This window comes from Phocoena phocoena, chromosome 6, assembly GCF_963924675.1.
Source record: "Phocoena phocoena chromosome 6, mPhoPho1.1, whole genome shotgun sequence".
In the NCBI taxonomy this organism is placed as follows: domain Eukaryota; kingdom Metazoa; phylum Chordata; class Mammalia; order Artiodactyla; family Phocoenidae; genus Phocoena; species Phocoena phocoena.
This window is the reverse complement of record NC_089224.1, coordinates 107701967-107719556: the sequence shown is the minus strand read 5'-3', so window position 1 is coordinate 107719556 and position 17590 is coordinate 107701967. Positions and strand designations below refer to the sequence as shown.

The following is a 17590-nucleotide window of genomic DNA, read 5'->3' as shown; positions in this document are numbered from 1 at the left end:
CGGAAGACTGTTGTTATTGTCGTTGTCACTACAGGCTGCCCAGAGGAGTAAGCGAGGCGCTCACGTGCCCCGGGCCGGGGCTCGTCCGCCCCTCACCCATCCCCGCCTGCACCGCCCAGGGGCGGGGCCACCCGCGGCCCCCGAAGGCTCCGCCCGCCTCCCAGGCCTGAACCGGAGAGCGGCGAGCGGCGGCGCTAGGACCCGGCGGGCCTGGGCTGCGGCGGGGCCTGGGCGGCCAGAGTGGCGCGGACCCTGGCTCTTGGCTCCCGGCGCCATGTGAGGGGGCTCGGGGGTCGCGGGGAGCCGGGCGCTCCCCGGGGGAGGTGAGCTGGCGCCGCGCGGGGGCGGGCAGCGGGAGGGGGGCGCTGCCTGCGCCCCTGGTGGTGGTGGGGCCGTCAGGAGCCGCTGGGGATGGAGATTGATATTGGGGCCCCTGGGGCTCCCCTAGACCCACTCACTCTTGGCAACCGCGCCTGGAGATCCCGGTCCCCGCGCCCAAGGGCTGTCGCGGTGTTAGCGGGGCCTCCTGCCGCTGACTACCCCATTAGAGCTCGGGGACCCTGCCGCCGTCCTGCCTCCCTTCTCTTCCCAGCTGAGGCTAGAGCTCCGTACCCCCCGGAGTGCTGGAGTTGGGGGGTTCAGCGCAAGCGGGGCGCAGAGGGTGAGTCGTCCCCCTCCTAGGTGCACCCACGGTTTCGGCGCCCCCTATTTGGAATTAGGAGCCCCCCTCCCCCTTCTCCCGGGAGCTCTCCTCCCACGCGGCTCGTGGGGGCGTCCCGAGCCTGCAGGAAGACTCCCCGAGCTGGGAGAAGCAAAGCCCCCAGACAGAGGGCAGGGTGTGGCCCCATAGCCTGAGCTCACGGTTTCAGCCCTCCGGCTCGGCCCACCTTGGGGCTGAGTCCACGATCCTGGCGCAGAGCTCTGGGCTGCTGCCTCCCTAGCCTGAGCAAGTCGCTCCCAACAGTCCTGCTCTCCGGTGCTGGGCCAGGTGCTGGGAACGCACTCAGTGGCCTCTGGTCAATTCCAGCCCTGGGGGATCCTTGAGAGAGATCCAGTCAGGCTCAGCCCTGGGCTGCTCCCTGGAAACGAGCATGGAAATAAGGCACCCCAGCAGGCTCTGGACAGCTCTGCAAGGCACTTTGCCTCTCTGAACCTCAGTCTCCTCATCTGTGAAATGGGGATAAGAGCCCCTGCTGTGCAGAATTGCCAGGAAGATTCAGTGAGTGGGTGATGCTTAGCAAGGGCTCTGCATTTATTGATATTAGAGGGAAGTTGCTGGGCCATGCATCAGAGGGCAGGGGAGTGTTTCTCTGGCAAGCTCGTGGAGAGGCAGGCCTTGAACAATGAATAACCACAAAACTAACAGCTGCTGGCACTGATCAAGCACTTTCAAATCCTGTGCTCCCGTTGCCACATCTGCTTGAATCCTCCTAACAGCATTGTGAGTTACCTACTCTTATTATTCCATTTCACAGATGAGGAAACTGAGGCTCAGAGAGGTCACATGGCTTGCCCGAGGCCCCTCAGCCAGTAAGTGGTGGAACCGGGATTCGCACTTGAACATGAGATGCTGTACTGACCATGGTCTTCTCAGAGCAGGATTGTGACGGGCCTGACCACGGGGACAGTGGTCCTGGCTGAGGGCACTGCTCAGGCAAAGGTGGGAAAGTGGGGGGTGGGCCTGGGAACTGGAGTGCTCTAGTGTGTCTGGAGCTTGGGGCATCCGAAGGAAAGGGTAGTGAGAGGGGAGGCTCAGCTCAGAGAGGCAGCTGGAATGCTAGAGGCGTCAGGGTAGATGGGGACTACCCAGGGATCTGGATGACTTTTGCCTTAATGGGCTATGGATCTAAGAACAAGCCGCTCTTCCCTTCTGATGAGCCGCAGTTTCCTGATCTGTGCCGCAGGGACTGGACCCTGTGAGAGTCCGGATGAGAGTCCTAGGGGCCTCCCTGCATGGCTTTGAAGGCTGGCTGCGAAGGCTGGCTGCGGAGAAATCTGAAGCTGGGTTTGGGAGGAGGGGGCTCCCGAGGAGAGGGGGCGGGGTTGGGTGGTGGGCGGAGTTAAGACCCAACCAATCAGGAGCGGCGTGGGGGCACCTCCTTTAGCTTGGGGTTCTCTGGCTATTCCTGGTGGCGGTGTAGGAGTAAACAGCTGCTAGGTCAGGGGGCGGAGATAGTGGCGGGAGATGGGAGGCCCCTGGAGGGAAGGACGGAGCTGGGAAGCTCCTGGGCCCCAGTTTCTCTCTCTGCTCACTCTCCTTCCCTTAGTGCCTTCTGGCCCCGAATCGGCTGGAGGTGGCTGGACACAAGTACGTACTCACTTTTGACAGGTGGGGAAATTGAGATCTGCAGAGAAGCTGCGTCCTGCGTGGATGGGCGGGGGGCGTTGGGGAGTGTGGAGCAGAGCTGAGCTTGTATGGTCCCGGACCCCACTGCGCCCCAGGGTGGGGCTGTGATTATAACCATTGGACGGATGAGTCTGAGCCCTTAACCCCCAAGATCTTATTAATGAACAAAGTCAAAGGGGAAAAAAAAGATAAGAACGAAGTCATCCAGCAGTCCTCCTGCACCCATCTCCAGGGCTCTGGAGACACAGCAGAGAATGTGAGGCCCTGTGCCAGCTGCGACCTCAGAGAGCTCTCAGCGGGGAGGTGGCACGCAGGGCACATTCCTGGCCCACCTCAGGCTGGGAGGATGAGTGGGCATGAACAACATTGTGGAGGGTGTCCTAGTCAGAGGGGCCAGTTTATGCAAGACCTGGAAGGGTATGAGTTTAGAGGAGTTTGGGGACCTACAAGGAATGTTATTCCCAGGCCTCAGGAACATAAGACAGGGTTTAGAGTAGGCGTGTGAATGGGGCTCCTGCTGGGTGGGGGGCAGGCCCCCCCAGCAAGGGAGCCAGTTTTAGGCCTGCCAGCTGCCTTCGAGCAGAGCGGGAGAGTGCACGGGCAGAGACAGAGGCAGGGCTCTGCCACCACCTGGCTGTATGACATCAGGCCGGTTCCTGCCGTTTCTGGGCCTCAGTGTCTCCACCTGCAAAATGGGTACAGCCCTGAGCCTTGAAGTCATGGGTGGGTAGGAGGGCTGGCAGGGGTGGGGAGGGTGTAGCCTAGGACCAGCTGGACTTGGGGGAAGGCACCCAGGCCATAACTCTTTCTGTGGCTTGCAGGTGTGATCCCACACCCCTGCCCCCTGGGCCACCTGCAGGGCGCTGGCCCCTGCCCCTCAGCAGACGCCGGAGAGAGATGAGTAGCAACAAAGTAAGTCCCCCTTCATTTCTTGTCCCCATCTCAGCTTCTTATTTCCCTCCGTGAAATGGGCTCCTTTGGACCTGCCTCAGACCCAGGCGCTACAAGTCTCTCTTCCCTGCCGAGAAGCTGCTGATGCCTGGGAGACCCTGGTGTGAGCCCTGCTGTGGCCACTGATCTGTGTGGCCTGGGCAAGCTCCTGTCTCTCTCTGGGCCCAGGTCCACCTCTCTCCTCCTAGACTTGACTGGTCCATCTGTGGTAAAGGGCTGGCTGAGAAGGTGACTGTGGAGTGCTGTGCAGGGGTGGGGGGTGGGGAGTGAAGGTGAATGGGAGGTTGGGAGAGGGGGCAGTGGTCAGAGTCAAAAGTGACATGATATTATGAGCATCACTCTGAGGGTTTCAGGGTTCCCCATGATCCATTCATTTATGCTTTCCTGAGCACCTACTATGTGCCTGGCCCTGCACACCCCTTTCCTAGCTGCACTACAGCTTTGGCAGAACCTGGGGGTTGGGGGTGGGGTGATCTGAGTGTGTCTGGGTCCAATCCAGAAAGAGAAACCACTCAGTAATTTGAATAGAGAAAGTTTAATATAAAGAATTACTAATTTTAATTGTGCATTGGAGTAACAGGGTTTTAGAACTCTACAGAATACAGGGGTAGCAGGTATAAGGAGCAGCTACTGGGAATTTCCAGTCGTTAGGACTTGGTGCTTCCACTTCTGGGACCCAGGTTCGATCTCTGGTTGGGGAACTAAGATCCTGAAAGCCGTGTGGCACGGCCAAAAAAAAAAAAAAAAAAGGAGCTGCTACCACACCCAGGGTTGAGACCCAGGCCTTGCTGGGCCGGAGAGGGCACAGCTCTGGCCCACTGGGTGGCAGAGAACTCACTGTGGGGCTGTGCTGTGAAAGTTATCATAAATCCACCTGCTAGGCTACAGGGAAGGCTGTTCACAGGAGATAACTCCCAAGAGATACTTCAAGCATCAGATAAAACTGCTCCGGGGAGGGGAAGCTTACATTTTTTGGATGTCGAGTGTGCCACGTGAGCGCAACTCTGGAGAAGCTGTGGTCGCAGCAGGAATCAGAGGCACTCTGCTTCAAAACTGCCTGAGGCTGGATGCTGGAGGAAGCTGCTGGCCACTGGGAGAAGGCATGCACACTGTAGAAGCAAGTGCACCAGCGCCAGGCCCAAAGCCCCCAGAACCAGGAAGCAAACTCCCTTCCTCCTGACATGTCTCTCCGGCGCCCTCTACTGACAAAGTTTATTATGCAGTTCGCTGGCAAGGAAAAACCTGTAAAGGGCCCAGATCCGTTTTCACAGAGCAGGTAAAAAGAGTAAACCTGAAGCTGAGAAGCAGTACATTAATAACCAGCCCAGGGGGCTCAGCACAAGAAGCCAGGACTCCCGGGTCCCACCTAGCCTTGCAGACCCCAGGCAAATAAATACCAGTGGACACTTCGGATATCACTTTCCTGCCCTTTGCCATATGTTGGTGTACTGACTACCCATGCATCCTGATTCCTGACCAGATCCTTTCCCTTCAGGTTTAAATGAATGGTAAACATTTATAAAGAGTTACTGTTTGGGGGAAGACCTCGACCCTCTCGTTGGAATGTCCCACCTGTCTCCAAGCATCCTTCCAGCTGCAACTGGAAGGATCCTTCTGACCCACACTTCCAATCTCATCCAGCAAACCCTGAGAACTTTCTGTGCTCTGGGCCCAGCCCTAGGAGCTGAGATACAGTGGGGATCAAAGCTGACTCAGTCCCAGCCCTCAGAACTCATGGTTTAATTGAGGGGGACGGCTCTTTGAATGCAGCGTGATTGGTGCTGTGATAGGCGGTGCTCAGGGGGCTGGGGGAGGCCTTCCTGGGGGAGGTAGTGCCTGAACTGGTCTGGAATAAAGAGCAGGAATCAGCAGGCATGGTAGGTGGCAAGGAGCCTGCCGGGCAGCTGGGCCCTCACTGGCCTCTCCCCTCTCCAGGAGCAGCGCTCAGCGGTGTTCGTGATCCTTTTTGCCCTCATCACCATCCTCATCCTCTACACCTCCAACAGTGCCAATGAAGTCTTTCATTATGGCTCCCTGCGGGGCCGTACCCGCCGGCCCGTCAACCTCAAGAAGTGGAGCATCACCGATGGCTACATCCCCATTCTTGGCAACAAGGTAGGGCAGCTGCTTTGGGAAGCTCCCTGGGAGCTGCCTGGAGACTAATCCTCCCCATTGCCCACCATCGCTGCTCCCACCTCCTTCTTCTCCTCCACCTCTTCTCTCTGCTTCCACCATCCCTCCTAAAGGAAAGGGTGAATCCCAAGAGTCCAGTGCCTTCAGCCCCTTGTTGGCTGTGTGACCTCAGACAAGTACCATGTCTCTCTCTGGGCCTCAGTTTTCTCCAAGGTCCCACCCTTAGTGCTAATATCCTATCATCTCCTGAGTCAGAATCCCTTTGGAAAAGTCTCTGGTTTTCACTGATCTCTGTCTCTGTGTGGGAGTCTACATAGGCTTTCGGAGTAGGACACTAGGGTACTTGACAACACAACAACAGTAACAGTAATGGCTGCCCATTGTCAGTTGCCTGCTGTGCACTGAACACTGTGATCAGCAGTAATCCTCATACCAGCCCGGTGAGGTTAGCATTATCTCCCTTGTGAGGCTCAGAGAGGTGAAGTCACTTGCCCAAGGCCACACAGCAAGGGAGGGGAGGAGCCCCAGGGTATTGCCCCAATGCCTGATGAGCTACAGCTGTGTCAAGAGGCCAACAGTCATTCTGGGGCTTCTGTTGGCCTTGGGTAACCATGAAACTCAGGTTGTGTTTCTGGAGTTCACCCTGTGGTCCTCTGAGCCCTAATGTTTTCCCTGGGGTCAGGGAGAAAATTATTGGCCTCAAGCATGGACTCCATCTTCTAGGAGGAGGTCTCCCCAGGCCCTGCCTACCTCTCTCTCCTCCCTCACTAAAACCCTCATAAATCTCTCGGGGTCTTTGGCATACAGTGTGTTGGTCCTGGGGTTCTGTGGCCATATAGACCTGGGTTCAAATCCTAGCCCTGCACTCCTCTGCTGTATGACTTTGGGGACATCCCTGCATGGCTGTTCTGTTCTTTTGTTCCTTAACTCTGCCCCCACGAGCAGCCTTCTTTTGCTTCTCAACACACCATGGTCATCCCACATCAGAGCCTCTGGTCTTGCTGTTTCTCCTGCTTGAATACTTTCCCCTGCCTGGTTCCTTTTCATCCTTCAGGTGTCAGCTCAGAAAGGCCTCCCCAGGTGACTTTTCTAGGGCAGCTCTCACTCCTGCCACTCTTGATCCCCTGCCCCTATTTTATTTCCTTCCCAGCGTGTTTAACTTACCACCTGGCATTATTTTATCATTTACTTGTACACCGTGTCTCCCCAACCGTGAGCTTCTTGAAGCCAGGAGTGGGGTCTCTTTTGTTCATTGTTCTGTCCCTTGTACTTGGCCATTAGCCAGCTTGCTATAAAGATTTGTTGAATGTTGCATGAGTGGGCCTCAGTCTCCCTGTCTCTAAAATGAACATCGTAATTCCTGCTTCCTGGAGGCCTGGATGTACGGAGCACAGTGCCTGGCACTGAGTGGTCATAACCGTGTTGGCTTTCCTTACCCCCCCAGACTCTGCCCTCCCGGTGCCACCAGTGTGTGATTGTCACCAGCTCCAGCCACCTGCTGGGCACCAAGCTGGGCCCTGAGATCGAGCGGGCTGAGTGCACAATCCGCATGAATGACGCACCCACCACGGGCTACTCAGCCGATGTGGGCAACAAGACCACCTTCCGCGTAGTGGCCCATTCCAGCGTATTCCGTGTGCTGCGGAGGCCCCAGGAGTTCGTCAACCGGACCCCTGAAACCGTGTTCATCTTCTGGGGTCCCCCAAACAAGATGCAGAAGCCCCAGGGCAGCCTCGTGCGCGTCATCCAGCGGGCAGGCCTGGTGTTCCCCAATATGGAGGCTTACGCCGTCTCTCTTGGCCGCATGCGCCAGTTTGATGACCTCTTCCGGAGTGAGACAGGCAAGGACAGGTACCAACCTCCTGCCCGCTCCCTCTGGCCAGTCCTGTACTCCCTCTCAGCACACTCCGCCCAGAGGGCCTGTTGCTCCCAGCATGCACTGCTGTGAGGGTGTGGTCACTTCTTGCCACCTTGTGGTCAGGTTTCCTAGGGGAGTTGGCTTCATGTCCAGCTCTTAGCATGAGTCATTTCCAACACGCTCTGCATGGCCTCGTCTCCCCCGGGATGCGTGAATGGCTCTGAGAGACTAGGGCTCCCAGCATGCTCTACTCTAAGGTTGCACAGTCACTCCTAGCATCTTTCTAGGAGAGCTGCCCCATAGCATGCCTCATGGAAAGTGTTGACCGTACCCAGCACATCTTACTTTAAGCACACTGTTGTTCTCAGCATGCTCTATTCTAAGGCTACATCACCCTCAGTATGCCCTTCTCTGACTAATCTCCCTAGAAAAGCTAAGCCAGTGCTATACAATAGAAACATCATGCAAGCCACACACGTAATTAAAATTTTTATAGTAGCCACATTTAAAAAGTAAAAAGAAACAGGTGAAATTAAATTCAATCTATTTTTACTTAACTCAATATGTCCAACATATAGATGCTGTAAGTATTTTGTTTGATTTATATCTAAATATTTAAAAATTTTTGGAGATACTGTAAATAGCATTAAAAAAAATTTTTTTTTTGGTTTCCCATTATTCATTGCTAGTATATAGAAATATGATAGATTTTTGTGTGTTGACCTTATATCCTGTAATCCTACTAAACTTACTTATTGGTTCTGGGAGACTTTTGTAGATTCTTTGGGATTTTCTGTGCAAATGATCATGATGTAAGGACATGCAAATAAGGACAATTATTTTTTCCTTTCCAATCTACATGCCTCATTTCTTTTTCTTGCCTTGTTGCACTGGCTAGTACTTTCAATATAACATTGAATTGTATTGGAAGTGGTGAGAGTAGACATCCTTGCCTTGGTTTCAGGCTTAGGGCGAGAGTGTTCAGTCTTTCGTCATTGAATGTGATGTTGGCTGTAGGTTTTTGAAGCTATGGGTTGAGGAAGTTATTAGGTTGAGGAAGTTCCCTTCTCTCACTGGTTTGCTAAGAGTTTTTTTTAATCATTCCTGGATATTGAATTTATCAAATGTTTTTCTGCATCAATTGGTATTTTATGGTTTTTCTTTTTGAATTTTATTTTTTATACAGCAGGTTCTTATTAGTTACATATTTTATACATATTAGTGTATATATGTCAATCCCAATCTCCCAGTTCATCCCACCACCCCTGCCACTTTCCCCCTTTGGTGTCCATATGTTTGTTCTCTACATCTGTGTCTCTATTTCTGCCCTGCAAACTGGTTCATCTGTACCATTTTTCTAGGTTCTACATATATGCATTAATATACGATATTTGTTTTTCTCTGTCTGACTTACTTCACTCTGTATGACAGTCTCTAGATCCATGCACATCTCTACAAATGACCCAATTTCGTTCCTTTATATGGCTGAGTAATATTCTATTGTATATACATACCACATCTTCTTTATCCATTTGTCTGTTGATGAGCATTTAGGTTGCTTCCATGACCTGGCTATTGTAAATAGTGTTGCTATGAACATTGGGGTGCATGTGTCTTTTTGAATTATGGTTTTCTCTGGGTATATGCCCAGTAGTGGGGTTGCTGGGTCATATGGTAATTCTATTTTTAGTTTTTTAAGGAACCTCCATACCGTTCCCCATAGTGGCTGTATCAATTTACATTCCCACCAACAGTGCAAGAGGGTTCCCTTTTCTCCACACCCTCTTCAGCATTTGTTGTTTGTAGATTTTCTGATGATGCCCGTTCTAACTGGTGTGAGGCGATACCTCATTGTAGTTTTGATTTGCATTTCTCTAATAATTAGTGATGTTGAACAGCTTTTCATGTGCTTCTTGGCCATCTGTATGTCTTCTTTGGAGAAATGTCTATTTAGGTCTTCTGCCCATTTTTTGATGGGGTTGTTTGTTTTTTAATATTGAGCTGCATGAACTGTTTATATACTTTGGAGATTAATCCTTTGTCTGTTGATTCGTTTGCAAATATTTTCTCCCATTCTGAGGGTTGTCTTTTCATCTTGATTGTAGTTTCATTTGCTTTGCAAAAGCTTTTACATTTCATTAGGTCCCATTTGTTTATTTTTGTTTTTATTTCCATTACTCTAGGAGGTGGATCAAAAAAGATCTTGCTGTGATTTATGACAAAAAGTGTTCTTCCTATGTTTTCTTCTAAGAGTTTTATAGTGTCCGGTCTTACATTTAGGTCTCTAATCCATTTTGAGTTTATTTTTGTGTGTGGTGTTAGGTAGTGTTCTAATTTAATTCTTTTACATGTAGCTGTCCAGTTTTCCCAGCACCACTTATTGAAGAGGCTGTCTTTTCTCCATTGTATATCCTTGCCTCCTTTATCAAAGATAAGGTGACCATATGTGCGTGGGTTTATCTCTGAGCTTTCTATCCTGTTCCACTGATCTATATTTCTTGTTTTGTGCCAGTGCCATATTGTCTGGATTACTGTAGCTTTGTAGTATAGTCTGAAGTCAGGGAGTCTGATTCCTCTAGCTCCGTTTTTTTCCCTCAAGACTGCTTTGGCTATTCGGGGTCTTTTGTGTCTCCATACAAATTTTAAGATTTTTTTGTTCTAGTTCAGTAAAAAATGCCACTGGTAATTTGATAGGGATTGCATTGAATCTGTAGATTGCTTTGGGTAGTATAGTCATTTTCACAATATTGATTCTTCCAATCCAAGAACATGGTATATCTCTCCATCTGTTTGTATTATCTCTGATTTCTTTCATCAGAGTCTTATAGTTTTCTGAGTACAGGTCTTTTACCTCCTTAGGCAGGTTTATTCCTAGTATTTATTCTTTTTGTTGCAATGGTGAATGGAATTGTTTCCTTAACTTCTCTTTCTGATCTTTTGTTGTTAATGTATAGGAATGCAAGAGATTTCTGTGCATTAATTTTGTATCCTGCAACTTTACCAAATTCATTGATTAGCTCTAGTAGATTTCTGGTGGCATTTTTAGGATTCTCTATGTATAGTATCATGTCATCTGCAAACAGTGACAGTTTTACTTCTTTTCCAATTTGTATTCCTTTTATTTCTTTTTCTTCTCTGATTGCCGTGGCTAGGACTTCCAAAACTATGTTGAATAATAGTGGTGAGAGTGGACATCCTTGTCTCATTCTTGATCTTAGAAGAAATGCTTTCAGTTTTTCACCATTGAGGATGATGTTTGCTGTGGGTTTGTCATCTATGGCCTTTATTATGTTGAGGTAGATTCCTTCTATGCCCACCTTCTGGAGAGTTTTTATCGTAAATGGGTGTTGAATTTTGTCAAAAGCTTTTTCTGCATCTATTTAGCTGATCATATGGTTTTTATTCTTCGATTTGTTAATATGGTGTATCACATTGATTTGCGTATATTGAAGAATCCTTGCATCCCTGGGATAGATCCCACTTGATCATGGTGTATGATCCTTTTAATGTGTCGTTGGATTCTGTTTGCTAGTATTTTGTTGAGGATTTTTGCACATATATTCGTCAGTGATATTGGTCTGTAATTTCCTTTTTTTGTAGCATCTTTGTCTGGTTTTGGTATCAGGGTGATGGTGGCCTCATAGAATGAGTTTGGGAGTGTTCCTTCCTCTGCAGTATTTTGGAAGACTTTGAGAAGGATGGGTGTTAGCTCTTCTGTAAATGTTTGATAGAATTCGCCTGTGAAGCCATCTGGTCCCGGACTTTTGTTTGTTGGAAGATTTTTAATCACAGTTTCAATTTCATTACTTGTGATTGGTCTGTTCGTATTTTCTATTTCTTCCCGATTCAGTCTTGGCAGGTTGTGCATTTCTAAGTATTTGTCCATTTCTTCCAGGTTGTCCATTTCATTAGCACAGAGTTGCTTGTAGTAGTCTTTTAGGATGCCTTGTATTTCTGCGTTGTCTGTTGTAACTTCTCCTTTTTCATTTCTAATTTTATTGATTTGAGTCCTCTGCCTCTTTTTCTTGATGAGTCTGGCTGAAGGTTTATCAATTTTGTTTATCCTCTCAGAGAACCAGCTTTTAGTTTTATTGATCTTTGCTACTGTTTTCCTTGTTTCTGTTTCATTTATTTCTGCTCTGCTCTTTATTATTTCTTTCCTTCTACTAACTTTGGGTTTTGTTTGTTCTTTCTCTAGTTCCTTTAGGTGTAAGTTTGGATTGTTTATTTGAGGTTTTTCTTGTTTCTTGAGGTAGGCTTGTATCATTATAAACTTCCCTCTTAGAACTGCTTTTGCTGCATCCCATAGGTTTTCGATCGTCATGTTTTCATTGTAATTTGTCTCTAGGTATTTTTTGATTTCCACTTTGATTTCTTCAGCGATCTCTTGGTTATTTAATAACATATTGTTTAGCCTCCATGTGTTTGTGTTTTTTACGTTTATTTTCCCTGTAATTGATTTCTAATCTCATAGCGTTGTGGTTAGAAAAGATGCTTGATATGATTTCAATTTTCTTAAATTTACTGAGGCTTGATTTGTGACCCAAGATGTGATTTATCCTGGAGAATCTTCCATGGGCACTTGAGAAGAAAGTGTAATCTGTTGTTTTTGGTTGGAATGTCCTATAAATAGCAATTAAATCTATCTGGTCTATTGTGTCATTTAATGCTTCTGTTTCCTTATTTATTTTCATTTTGGATAATCTGTCCATTGGTGTAAGTGAGGTGTTAAAGTCCCCCACTATTATTGTGTTACTGTCGATTTCCTCTTTTATAGCTGTTAGCAGTTGCCTTATGTATTGAGGTGCTCCTATGTTGGGTGCATATATATTTATAATTATTATATCTTCTTCTTGGATTGATCCCTTGATCATTATGTAGTGTCTTCCTTGTCTCTTGTAACATTCTTTATTTTAATGTCTATTTTATCTGATATTAGTATTGCTACTCCAGCTTTCATTTGATTTCCATTTGCATGGAATATCTTTTTCCATCCCCTCACTTTCAGTCTGTATGTGTCCCTAGGTCTGAAGTGGGTCTCTTGTAGACAGTATATGTATGGGTCTTGTTTTTGTATCCATTCAGCGAGCCTGTGTCTTTTGGTTGGAACATTTAATCCATTCACGTCTAAGGTAATTATCGATATGTATGTTCCTATTACCATTTTCTTAATTGTTATGGGTTTGTTTTTGTAGGTCCTTTTCTTCTCTTGTGTTTTCCACTTAGATAAGTTCCTTTAGCATTTGTTGTACAGCTGGTTTGGTGGTGCTGAATTCTCTTAGCTTTTGCTTGTCTGTAAAGCTTTTGATTTCTCCATCGAATCTGAATGAGATCCTTGCCGGGTAGAGTAATCTTGGTTGTAGGTTCTTCCCTTTCATCACTTTAAATATATCGTGCCAACCCCTTCTGGCTTGTATAGTTTCTGATGAGAAGTCAGCTGTTAACCTTATGGGAGTTCCCTTGTATGTTGTCATTTTTCCCTTGTTGCTTTCAATAATTTTTCTTTGTCTTTAATTTTTGTCAGTTTGATTACTATGTGTCTCAGCGTGTTGCTCCTTGGGTTTATCCTGTATGGGACTCCCTGCGCTTCCTGGACTTGGGTGGCTATTTCCTTTCCCATGTTAAGGAAGTTTTTGATTATAATCTCTTCAAATATTTTCTTGGGTCCTTTCTCTCTCTCTTCTTCTGGGACCCCTATAATGCAAATGTTGTTGTGTTTAATGTTGTCCCAGGGGTCTCTTAGGCTGTCTTCATTTCTTTTCCTTCTTTTTTCTTTATTCTGTTCCGTGGCAGTGAATTCCACCATTCTGTCTTCCAGGTCACTTATCTATTCTTCCACCTCAGTTATTCTGCTATTGATTCCTTCTAGTGTATTTTTCATTTCAGTTATTGTATTGTTCATCTCTGTTTGTTTGTTCTTTAATTCTTCTAGGTGTTCGTTCTTTAATTCTTCTAGGTCTTTGTTAAACGTTTCTTGCATCTTTTCGATCTTTGCCTCCATTCTTTTTCCGAGGTAGTGGATCATCTTCACTACCATTATTCTGAATTCTTTTGCTGGAAGGTTGCCTATCTCCACTTCATTTAGGTGTTTTTCTGGGATTTTATCTTGTTCCTTCATCTGGTACAAAGTCCTCTGCCTTTTCATTTTGTCTGTCTTTCTGTTAATGTGGTTTTCCTTCCACAGGCTGGAGAATTGTCTCACATGGTTTTTCTTAAGATTATTAATCTGATGGATTATATTGATTGATTTTTGTATGTTGAATCAGCTTTGCATTTCTGGAATAAACTCCACTTGGTTGTGGGTGTCTTATTCTTTTTATATATTGCTAGACACGATTTGCAGTATTTTGTTGAGATTTTTGTATCTATGTTTATGAGAGATACTGGTCTGTAGTTTATTTTGTGCTGTCTTTGCCTGGTTTTGGTATCATGGTAGTGTTGGCCTCAGAAAGTGAATTGGGAAATATTTTCTCTTCTATTTTCTGGAAGAGATTGTATAGAATTTGTTTTATTTCTTCTTTAAATGTTTGGTAGAATTCACCAGTGAAACTGTTGGCCTGGAGAGTTCTTTTTCAGAAGATTTTAAACTATGAATTCAATTTCTTTAAGAATTATAGGATATTCAGGTTATCTATTTCACCTTGAGTGAGTTTTGGTAGTTTCTGGTTTTCAAGGAATTGGCCCATTTCATCTAAATTGTCAAATTCATGTATGTCTTTTTTTGCGGTTTTCTTATTATTCTTTTAATGTCTTCAGGGTCTCTGATGATATCCTCTTTTTTTATTCTTGATATTGGTAATTTGTGTCTTTTCTCCCTTCTTTGTCAGTCTTGTGAGAGGTTTATTTTCTTTTAAACTTTTCAAAGAACCACGCTCAATCAAATATATCCAAAATATTTTCAGTTCAAAACGATCAGTGACATATTCTACATTCTTCTTTTCATACTATCTAAGGAATCAAGTGTGTATTTTACACTGACTGCACGTCTTAACCACATGTCAAGTGTTCACGTGTGCCCGCACGTGGCTAGTGACTGCTGTAGTGGGCACACAGCCTGAGGTTCTTGGTTACTTTTTCCATGCCTTGCTCTGAACTTGTGGTCACTTCCGGCATCACCTTCTCTGTTTAGTCTCCCCTTAGGAGTTTTCTCCTAACATGTACATAACTGCTTCTACCTACCATGCTCTGTGATCATGGTTTCTCCCAGCCTGCCCAGGTGTGACCAGTCTCCCCAGGAGTTAATTCCCAGCATGCTGTGTTCCTATTCCTCCCCTCAAAGGAGCAGACCTCACACCCCTCATCTCTGTCCAGACAGCTTGCCGTCTGCCAGCTTGCCTGTGCTGCCACAGCAGGGTTGGACAGGGGGTGACTGAAGTGGGGGGAAGGCCCCATGAGTGGGTGGGAGGAGTTCTGGAAAACCCTGTGTGGGTTGACCCTTCCTCCCTGCCTGCATGCCCCCTCATCGTGACCCCTCTCTGCCCCCAGGGAAAAGTCCCACTCGTGGTTGAGCACAGGCTGGTTCACCATGGTGATTGCGGTGGAGTTGTGTGACCATGTGCACGTCTATGGCATGGTCCCCCCCGACTACTGCAGGTGAGCACCCCCAGGGCGATGCCCAGCCATTGGCTGCAGGGTGGAGCTGGGGTCCCAGAAACTTGGCTGGGGTGCCTTCAAGGGCCTCTATTTTATAGTATTCAAACTGCTCTGCCGAGATCTAGGCTCTTTAGAGCTACCCCAGGAGCCTCAATCCCAAGCTTAGCCAGAGTCCAGAATTTGTATATTAATAATAACTATTTTCATTATTACTATATGAAAAGCCCAGCAGGTGACAGCTGTTTTTTACCAAGTGCTGACCGTGTACCAAGCATGGCTTTTTATTATCTCATTTACTCCTTATAGTGACCCTAAGGGATAAGTGCATTATTCTTCCCATTTCATAGATAGAAAAACTGAGCAGGATGTTTTGTGAGTGGCCTCAGTTCCCACGAACAGTAAGGGGTGGGGGCCAGGCTCCAGAGCCCACAGTCCTTACCACTACCCCATATTGCCACCCTCTTGGGAAAAGGAAAAGTTTCCACTGCATTTAAAAAAAAAAAAAAGGAAAAAGAAAGTTTGAGAGTCACATACCTAGTCCATCCTACACCCATTTCACAGATGGGGAAACTGAGGCCCAGGGAGGGGCAGGGATTTCCCCCACTGAGGCCCTATAGCAGGTCAGGGGCTGGAAAGGGCAGGGTCCTGCTGGTGCCCACCTTGCCCTTATGGCCCCATCTGCTCTGCCCCAGCCAGCGGCCCCGCCTGCAGCGCATGCCCTACCACTACTATGAGCCCAAGGGGCCAGACGAGTGTGTCACCTACATCCAGAATGAGCACAGCCGCAAGGGCAACCACCACCGCTTCATCACGGAAAAGAGGGTCTTCTCATCCTGGGCCCAGCTGTACGGAATCACCTTCTCCCACCCCTCCTGGACCTAGGCCACCCTGCCTGTGGGACTCTCACAAGGGACACAGGAGAAGTGGGTCTCCGCCCAGCCGCTCGACCAAGGGCCATCGTCTGGCTAATCAAGGCCGGTCAGAGTGTCTTCTGGCCATTCCGGCCTTGAAGAGGATATAATCTCCAGCCGATCAGGGTCTGGGGGTATCTCTTGGCCAATCAGGGATTTGGGCTTCTATGTGGTTAATCGGGTGTCGAGGGTATTTCTTGTCCAGTCAGGGTCTGAGCATAGTCAATCAGGGTATTTCTGAGTAATCCGAGGCTAATGTCGTGTCGTTTCCCATGAGGCCTTGGTTCAGAGTCTCAGGAGAGACTCTAAATCACTTCCTATTGGTTGGGGCAGTGGGGTCCTGTCCCAAGGAGGTGGGAGCTCATGTCGTCCCCTCACTCCCCAGAGCCAGAAAGAGGTTATGTGGCGGTGGAAGCTGTCTGGAGTCCAGGCAGGGGCATCTGTGGGATTCGGGGGGTTCCAGGCGTGGGAGGCAGGTGTCCGGGTCTTGGCTCTGCCGTGAGTGGCCTTGGACAGACCCCTTCCCCGCTCTCTGGGCATCCTTCTGCCTGTGTCAGGTTCTAGAGTCTGAGAGCCCTCCCACCTCCTCCAACGACCACCTTGGGTCTGTCCTCCGTCAAGATTGGACCCCACCAGCCACCACCCCTTGCCAGAGGGTTCAGCTCTCTGAGGGTCTGGGGTTCCCTTCCCCACCTCCTCCTGGAAACTTGAGGATGTTTTTGCGCAAACTCTCCCAGGCTTTGGGGAACTCTGAAAAGAAGGGACAAGCCTTCAGCTGTTTTCCTAGCCTTTCCGCCCAGCTGCCATTAGCGTGGCTCTTAAAGAGCCAGGCCCCCTTTTCTGCCATCCAGCAGTGAGGTTTTCCACCTGTTGGAGGAGCCCTTGGGGCTGAGAGAGGGGGGATCCCAGCCCAACTGAGGTTCCCTGCAGCCCCTTTGTCTGCAGCTGCTGGAGTAGTCCAAGGGTCTCCCCCGGCTGGGCCTGGGAAGGCCCTAGGGGGCTGGGAGCTGTTGCCTGTGTTCTGTCCCCACTCTCTCCATCAGGCACTTCATTGCTGGACTTCAGTGGGGTGGGTTTAATCCCTGCTCTTCTGGAGTCTTGAAGAGAAGACTGGAGGAGGCTGTGCAATGGGTCGAGTCAGGTGGAGCCATTGCACACTGGGGCAAGGGGTGGGGGCCGTCGACTACCCTAGACTTGGTTTTGTAATGATTTGTACAGGAATAAACACACCTAAGCTCCGGCTGCGTTTCCTGTGTTCTGGGTTCGAGCTCCGTTTTCTCTGGCCCTGCACTTCGGGCCCCGTTGGGACAGTGCCCACACTGTCCAGGCTGGATGCCCACACACAAGCAGGATGTCCAGCTTTGTCAGCTGGCCAGTGAGTCATGCATTTCACAGCTTGGGTGGAGACCTGGCAGCCCTGGGGGCTGTAGGTACGTGGGCTTCCGGAGCCAAGCCCACCTGGCTCTTCCAGTCTGGCCTCCCCTTGCCTGTGTGACCTTGAGCAAGTCACTGCCCCTCTCAGAGCCCCAGTTCCCTCTTGGTTGAGACCAGACACTGCTCTCAAGGAGCTCAGGATAGAGGGAGGGGAGGGGCCCCACGACAGGTTCAGGGCTGTAAGGGCCACACAGAGCAACACAGGGCGCTGCGAGCATAGCTTTGGAGGAGGTGACGTTCTTCCAGAGGAAGATTCCTGCAGAGGTTTTGGGGAAGAGCTTCCGGCAGGAAGAGAAGGGGGCCGGGAGAGGACATTTCTGTCACAGAAGCATCTGCGGGGGACGGGATGGAGGAGCCCAGAGC

General features: G+C 48.8%; 1 protein-coding gene across 2 annotated transcripts; it reads left to right on the top strand.

Annotated features, from left to right (window-relative positions):
* The first annotated feature begins 185 nt into the window (after positions 1 to 185).
* On the top strand, positions 186 to 17032 carry ST6GALNAC6 (ST6 N-acetylgalactosaminide alpha-2,6-sialyltransferase 6). 2 transcript variants are annotated; one of them, XM_065879086.1, is made up of 7 exons: positions 186 to 323; positions 1476 to 1530; positions 3169 to 3259; positions 5234 to 5413; positions 6876 to 7282; positions 14775 to 14882; positions 15575 to 17032. In XM_065879086.1, exons 2-7 carry the CDS (start codon positions 1505 to 1507, stop codon positions 15762 to 15764), a joined length of 1002 nt encoding a protein of 333 aa, XP_065735158.1. In that variant the 5' UTR covers positions 186 to 323; positions 1476 to 1504; the 3' UTR covers positions 15765 to 17032. The 2 variants fall into 2 exon arrangements, with proteins under 2 accessions (XP_065735158.1, XP_065735159.1); XM_065879087.1 differs by lacking the exons at positions 186 to 323; positions 1476 to 1530; positions 6876 to 7282; positions 15575 to 17032 and having other exon boundaries at positions 3245 to 3259; positions 14775 to 14840.
* Positions 17033 to 17590: the final 558 nt, after the last annotated feature.

Bases quoted from the DNA above. Each gene is read 5' to 3' on its own strand.
- ST6GALNAC6 (XM_065879086.1), top strand. From the start codon at position 1,505: ATGGCTTGCCCGAGGCCCCTCAGCCA. The intron at 1,531-3,168 runs GTAAGTGGTGGA...TGTGGCTTGCAG, and splicing joins TGCCCGAGGCCCCTCAGCCA to GTGTGATCCCACACCCCTGC. The intron at 3,260-5,233 runs GTAAGTCCCCCT...TCCCCTCTCCAG, and splicing joins GAGAGATGAGTAGCAACAAA to GAGCAGCGCTCAGCGGTGTT.